Genomic DNA, 7,887 nt, shown 5'->3' on the forward strand with positions numbered 1-7,887 from the left:
CCCTATACCGAAAGTCTTATTGGCAAAAGGTATTCCGATAAGTAAGATCAGTTGTTATTCATATGTCCATAAGAAACAAACACAAATTATAAAGATATTTCTTTTTTAATTTAAGTATTTTAAGATTGAAAATCAAGAAATAAAAAGCGAATAATAAAAACCAGTATGTACATTGTCATTGTTAATACTGGTTTTAACAACTTATATAAATATTTAAGAAAAGGACCTTTCGATAAATAAAAATTAGTATAGCTAGTAATAGAAAAACATATTTTAAAGAAGTTAATTTGACTAAGCACGTTATTTGTAGTCTTATGATAACAAATATAATTCAATTTTCATCCATTGTTTATAAACTGTTTAGAGGAATAATTATCGATATGAATTGAAATGTTTTATTATTTAACACGAGCTGAATATTCAACAGCATGCTACTTATGTAAACATTGAACAAGCCTGATGAATCACTTTAAAGTTTGGCTTCAGTCCAAAGCAGCAAATTATATTTAATGACTTTGTATATATAACATCGTGGTCAATTTATATGGATATAAATGGATGAAAATATGATAAAAAAAACAACCTAATACATAAAATTAATAGAAGAGTGAGTGTAGAAAGACCATAAAACATATTTACTTATTTGATCACGTACAAAGTCGGTATTTAATAGATAATAATGGTTGCTTGCAAGTTTGAATAATTGAAACTTGTACGTTGTTTTACATGCCATGTGCATTAAAATAAAGGAAACACGTTTTTTCTTTTAGGGAACACGTTATTTCCCACAGAAAGAGTTATTACGTATATATACATTTTTTTAACTTGCTTTAACTTATGAACCAAATCTTAGGTTAAGTGAAACATACATGGGCCACATTCCTGCAAGCACACGTGGGTCTACAATTATTCAACCTTTTAGTCTTCAGAATAAGGAAAATGTTATTTTTAGAAGATTTTTTGTTTATGTATATTGTATGTAATGAGTAATCATGTTTATTTGTCAAGTACGACTTCAAAGAGGATTTCTTTTTTCATTTGTTTAGCTTCTGAGATATAAAAAACAGTAAAATAATATTTACTACAACTTATATAGTTTATTTTATTATTATTAATTTATATTTTAACGGGACTTTAACCCAGTTTATAATTGAAAAGAAATTACATTTCTTAAAATTGAAATTAACATACATAAACTTAGAAGAAGAAAAAAAAGTAAATAACTTAACCATTAATAGTAATATCTCATTTTAATAGTGTTGAACTACTATAAGAATTATTGCAAATTCAATATAAAGATAATAGTTAATTCGAAGAAAACGTAAATTGTTATTAGAGTTGTTCAAACATAACTATAACACCAAAATATATATTAAGTCTTAAACTACTAAGAATAATTACACTTTAAGCAAAACTTGTAATAGAGTATATAAAAAATTGATAAAAACAATCACATTCTATTATATGTTTTAGCACCATTATCATCCTGAACCTGGTCAACATAGAGATTCTCATATGTTCACACCAATTAAGTTATCATTACAAGCACAAAATGCAAATTTTAATTCATAGACGAAGATATATCCATAGATCCTAGGACATACAATAATAAATTATAAACTTGACCATCTAGTTACATGTATTGATATCAAACTCTGACAAGTTAAGCATTTGTGATGGTGGAATAACTCGTCCACCTAAGCTACCACATACAATGTTAGTTTATCAACCATCTTAGACTAAGGTAACGCTCCTTGACTAAGACTTTCTTGTGCTCTCACCACATATTTCACCCTTCTCCACTTGAGATTTGATTATTATTAGAGTGTCAAGATAACTCCCAATACGGAATCCCTACATCAATACATACATTGAATATAACCATTATAAGAACTTTTCCTTAAAATTCTTATCACATCACGTGACATACATATTCACAACCATATTTACAATCCATGAGTCATCCACAATTCCAAATAAGCAGGTATTAATTCATTTAAACCATTTTAAACTAAACAAGAATAAGTAAACACATAAAACATGCACTGGCTTCGCAACACTTAACACCATGTCCAGCTTTCAACGTCAGAGCTCTTGCATTTCTCTCGCTTAATGTGAAAAACTTCTCATTCAACGAATTAACATGAAATTAAGTTCTAGACCTATAGTGGTAATTGCTATTTAGCGATATCTTTCCACCGCTCAACGCAGACTATTCACAGTTTGGTCTGCTTAGTGTCGTACTAAAAAATTTGCAACAATCTCATCTTGATATGATGAACTAAAGGCTTCAAATGACCACGGTATTCCTGCCCTAAAGCTTGGTCCAAAGACATTATTATTGTTTGTATATTTGTTGAATATTAATAAGATAATATTAATTTGATGTTAAACAGTTAATAAAATTATCAACAAAAGACGCTATGCTACGATTTGTTTAAAAAAAAAAGACACTATGCTTTCATGATACCATACTATGCTATCAATATTAGTCCATTATATTATGATTGAACATTATGATAGAATCTTAGTCTATTATATTATGCCAGACTAACCTAATCTCCATTAATATATGTTTCGGTAGATATTTTGTGGGACCGAGAGACGTACCTTGCTGATGTATCTTTGTTGTTTCGGTAGTTATGGAGCCTCAACTCTTAAGAAAATGATTTTATTATCCGTAAGTGGAATGTACCTTGCCTTTGACTCTGTCATTGTATTTATAAGTGTTTCATAAGTCAATTAAAAATCACCTTACCTGGAAATCTGGTTAGTTACTCATAAATATCTTAACCGCTTAAAATATCTTTAATCAGATATTTTATCCAATAAATATCTTTAATCATACTATACAATATATATTAAAGTTTTATTTAAGTGCTGAATTACGTAATTTTTTTTTAAAAACATGTAATGGGTATAAAATTAACATATAATGTTGCAAATAATTACTATTGAAATGGATTTTTCGAAATTAAAATGATATAAAATAATTTATGTTGCATGGTAAATTAAACTAGATGTTCATATTATCTCTGAAATGTTAAAATAATTAAATTAAAATAAAATTTCTTAATTATTGTATAGCTCAAAAAGTTAGATAAAACAAAACTATAATTAATAAATAGTAATTTTTTTGACACTAATTTCTATGATTATTTTTTGCCTAAGGTACTAACTTTCCTAAACATTACTACAAATTTATTAAATTACTTTTGGTCTAAAATATTATCTGTTTAGAAATCTTAAATTGTTACTACGATTTTGTTTTTATTTATCTCTGAATTTTATTCTTAAATAATTTAAATTTATTGGATGTACCAAAACAATATAGATAATATAGTTTGAGATTTATAACTTATGTAACTGCGAGAAAAAAAAATACACATACATGCATGTATAACAAAATGTGACGTTGTTTAAACTTTGATAAGACTATTTTTATTCAATAATTATTAACGTACTTTATTTTATAAAATGCAACCCTTATATTATTTAGAAGAAATAATGTCATCTACTTGCAAATCTTTTAAGTACATAAAACTTGAATTAATAATTTGATATTTTGGTATAAAAACGTGTGTATAATTTTTTTTAAATGATGTTAAAAAATATTTGTATAAAAAAACAAACAATTTCCAATGTAAGATGATAGCCGAAAGATTGAACTAATTTAAAAAAAAATCGAAAAGTGGGAAATATTTGGTTATTAAGAATGTGCACGTGTGGTGGCTATATGGCTATAATCTGAGCAAAAGGATTATTCTTTTGAGATTAGAATTTTCCAAATGATTTTTGTTTGACTAAAACAACAAGAGTTGTGAGTTTTGTTGACTAAAGGTTTTTTTTTTTTTAAATTAGAAAGTTTGACATATATTTTTAGTGTATGCTTATGCAATCTAAAGCTGCCATGCACGGGTATACCAAGAAATATATTAATGAATACAAAAAAGAACTCCCATACATGGAACCAAACAAAATGACCTTTACAATTACATGAGAAACTCATACCCTACAAAAACAATTGATTTTAAGATACAACTAGGTAGCAAGCTAGTGAAGGGTCAATTCAGGAGAATTGTCGTAGCCATTTCTTAAAAAATGTTAGAGACAAATTAGGACAAACTTATTTTCCATTTTATTTTGCAATCCATTCCCAACATGACAAACTCAAAGGTTTCGATGCGACATGTGGAGGCTATAGTTATATTTTTATTATGGAGCTTAAGCTGACCGAAAAATTAAAAACTAAAATAAAGGCAACGTGTCAATGTCTCGTACCACAAATTTACAATTACAAAACTACAAAGTGGATCAATCAAAAGAAAACCACCGATCTCGTGTTCATCAAGAGTTGAACACAATTTCCCCTTCACCAAACCAGGGAAACTGTCTCAAGTTTGAAACCCGAAGAGTATAACCTCGTTCTTTCTATTTTACATATGATTTATTGAAAATTTCATGCCAACTGTGATACATTTTTTATTGAAAATATTTAGAGAGAATTTGCCAAAAAGATATCGTAAAGTATAATATTTTAATAAAAGTCACATAAAGATAGGTTTATAAGGGTTGTTGGATCCATCTGGTCAAAGCTACTATTGACAAATTTACCTTCAAATTTATACGTGTGTATGTCACAAAAATAAAAAAGTATTTATAATAATTAGTCTTTTCCGGTTGGCTTTTCCTTGCAACTAAAGAAAAGAGGGAACGGAACTTTATGAAAATGAGAAGAAGTATTATGAAATAGAGGCAATCATTTAGTCCTCATAATGTTCATAAGGTAATCATGAATCATAAACACTCAAAAAGGGACTGCGTTTATAGGTAGCAGTTATTGTGCAGGTAACATACACATATCATAAAGGATAACCTCAATCTTCTTCATTTCCACATTTGCATCTGATCTGGTTTCAACTTTTACCTTCAAAAAACCATTTTTTTTTTCTATTGAAAAAGAAGAAAGTGCAGAGTTCAATTGAGGGAAAATCACAGTATTTTTTTATTTGAATTGTGATTAAACGTAATTGTAAATTAAGTGGATGTTTCTTAGTGTCTGCAGCAAACAGGCTCTGAACAATATCACATTTTTGCAGTGAAATTCAACCTAATCCACACGTTTTGCTTGATTTTGGAACAGCGATCTTTAATTTTTCAGATGAATGGTGTGATTTTTGTTACTCTACCATATATTAAAAAATGATTATTTTGTCTCTACTTCCCTGTGATGACATAACCCGATTTGCAAAATATAATTCAGTAGTCATGTTTAGCTGCATTCTAAAGTTTTTATAGTGTTGTGGTTGGATGCTTGTGAAAAAACTGAGGGCATGACTGACAAGAGTAGAGATATAGGAGAATGGTTTTGCATGGAGCGAAGGTTGTCTGCACAGAAATAGATCTGTCTTGTTGGAGGAGAAGGAAAGAGGGGAAAAGAAAAAAAAAAGAGTGGGGAAAAGAGAATTTTGTGGCGTGTGACGTCCCAATCCCAATCAAAAGAAGGCCAACAAAGTAAGAAACGGTCTGGTCAGAAGTACACACTACCATTATTCATCCCCCGTCGCATTCACAAAGCAGAGACACTCTCTCCTTCAAACTTCTTCATTCATCATTCATAATCCCTAATACATCCTTCCTATTATTTTCTCCTTCTCGCCATGCCATCTCGACAACTCTCCACGTCACCACCACCTTCTAACCGCCGCATCTTAACCCCTCCGGTAACTTCCACCGCCTCCCTTTGCTCTTTATTCTTTTTACTTTGCCTCTGCTTCCGCAAGCGTAAACGCACCACCCCTTCCTCCGACTCCGACTCCACTCCCCCTCACCCCTTCTCCTACGCCCTCCTCCGCCGCGCCACCAACTCCTTCTCCACGCGCCTCGGCCACGGTGGCTTCGGTCCTGTCTTCGCCGGCACCCTTGCCGGCGACCCGGTTGCCGTCAAGCTCATGGATTCTGCCTCCCAGCAGGGAGAGCGCGAGTTCAACAACGAGCTCTTCTTCGCGTCCAGGCTTCGGTCCCCCTCTCTCGTCCCCGCCATCGGCTTCTCCTCCGACCCTAAACGTCGGCGTTTCCTCCTCGTCTACCACCTCATGCACAACGGTAACCTCCACGACGCCCTCTTGCGCTCTAAAACCCCTCACCTAAAGAGCTGGAAAAACCGCTTCTCCATCATCCTCGACATCGCCAGAGGCATCCACTACCTCCACTCGCTCGACCCCCCGGTCATCCACGGTGACATCAAACCCTCCAACATTCTCCTGGACAACACCTTCTCTGCAAAACTCGCCGACTTCGGTCTTGCGCGCTTAAAACCCCATGTTCAAGTCCAAGAGTTCAAAGCAAAGCGCGACGAGAAGAGAAGGGACGAGTCCGAGAGCGATGCTGGGTCGGAGTTAGAAACTGTGAGCGTCAAGACAGAGCAGTCGTTTGAAGGTAACACCGGGTCGGATTACGTGATGGATTGGATTGGGAAGGAGTTGAAGAAGGAAAGGCCGACGACGGTGGAGAAGGTTTCTTCTGGGTCGAGCAGTGGATTGGCGGAGAAGAAGAAAAGTAGGAAGAAATTGGAGTGGTGGGAGAAGATGAATGATAGTGGAGTTCCGAAGATGGAGAAGAGAAGGGCCGCGAGGGAATGGTGGAAGGAAGAGTATTCGGAAGAGCTTGCTAGGAAGACGAAGAAAAAGAAAACGAAGGAGAAGAAAAAGAGAAAGGGTGTTAACGGTGATGGTGATTTGGAGATAGATAATGGTGATGTAAATGTGTACAAGAGGGAGAAGAACCGGAGTAGGAAAAGTGGTGGAAGTGTAGATTCTTGGTTGAACGGTGATGTACATGGAGTTGGATGGAACAGCTACGATTCAGGGACTTGTAGCGGTGAAATAGTGGCCAAGAGTGGTGGTGTGAGTAGTACTCCGAGTATGAGGGGAACGGTTTTCTACGTGGCTCCTGAGTATGGATACAATGGAGATGTTTCTGAGAAGTGCGACGTGTACAGTTTCGGGGTTTTGTTGCTTGTTATTGTTTCTGGGAGGCGGCCACTTCAGGTGACAGGGTCGCCCATATCGGAGCTTCAACGTGCGAATCTGGTGTCTTGGGCGAGGGTATGTGGTCGGAGGGGAAAGCTTCTAGAAGTGGTGGATGAGGGTGTTGAGGGGTTGGACAAAGAGCAGGCTAGTCTGTGCGTGACGGTTGCGCTGGCTTGTTTGCTAAAGTCACCGACCCGTCGACCTTCCATGAAGGAGGTTCTGGGAATGCTAAGTGGGGAGCTGGAGCCTCCGCAGTTGCCGCGCAATAGTTTCCCCCTCAACTCCAGGAACCAGGGTCGGTGACAGTGACTAACATTTTTTCATCCAGTCACCTGTGGTAGTTGTAGAAGGGGTAACACTTGTTTTCTTGCTATTGGAGGAACTCATTTTTCCTCCACTATTCCCCATCTTTGTCTATTTAACTCTTCCTCCTTCTTTCACACTCACCTCTAGCCTTTTCAAAATCATGGTTTGTTCTGTAGTTTAGTGGAGGGAGGATCATCTTCTTGTTCACATAACTTTTTGGAATGGAAATGTTAAAAAAAAGAAGAAAGTTTTGGTGATGAAAAAGCAGACTGCCTTTTGTATACCAAGTCATTCTTTGGTGGTCTTCCATTACTGATCCATTTTCTTTTGTCTTTGAATAGTTTTCTAGATGTAATTCTCCTAAGTGAAATTGGAATTTTAACATCCATACAAGCACAAGAATTACACTCCCATCTGATAGATGGTTTTATTGAGGCAGAAGAGAAATTATAACTAATGGAAACAATTCATGTAAGAATATACATTTGCATTCATTTTTTATACAAAGATAAAATAATTATAAAAAAAATGTTTTTAAAAAAGAAAAAAG

The 7,887-nt window shown here is 34.4% G+C and overlaps 1 protein-coding gene across 1 annotated transcript; it reads left to right on the forward strand.

Moving 5' to 3' along the window:
• Positions 1–5,309: 5,309 nt before the first annotated feature.
• On the forward strand, positions 5,310–7,601 carry LOC108325385 (receptor-like serine/threonine-protein kinase At4g25390). The gene has a single exon (XM_052875351.1). The coding sequence runs from the start codon at positions 5,661–5,663 to the stop codon at positions 7,332–7,334; it is 1,674 nt and encodes a 557-aa protein (XP_052731311.1). The 5' UTR covers positions 5,310–5,660; the 3' UTR covers positions 7,335–7,601.
• The last annotated feature ends 286 nt before the right edge of the window (positions 7,602–7,887 follow it).

The sequence above is a fragment of the Vigna angularis genome, chromosome 3 (assembly GCF_016808095.1).
Source record: "Vigna angularis cultivar LongXiaoDou No.4 chromosome 3, ASM1680809v1, whole genome shotgun sequence".
NCBI lineage: Eukaryota > Viridiplantae > Streptophyta > Magnoliopsida > Fabales > Fabaceae > Vigna > Vigna angularis.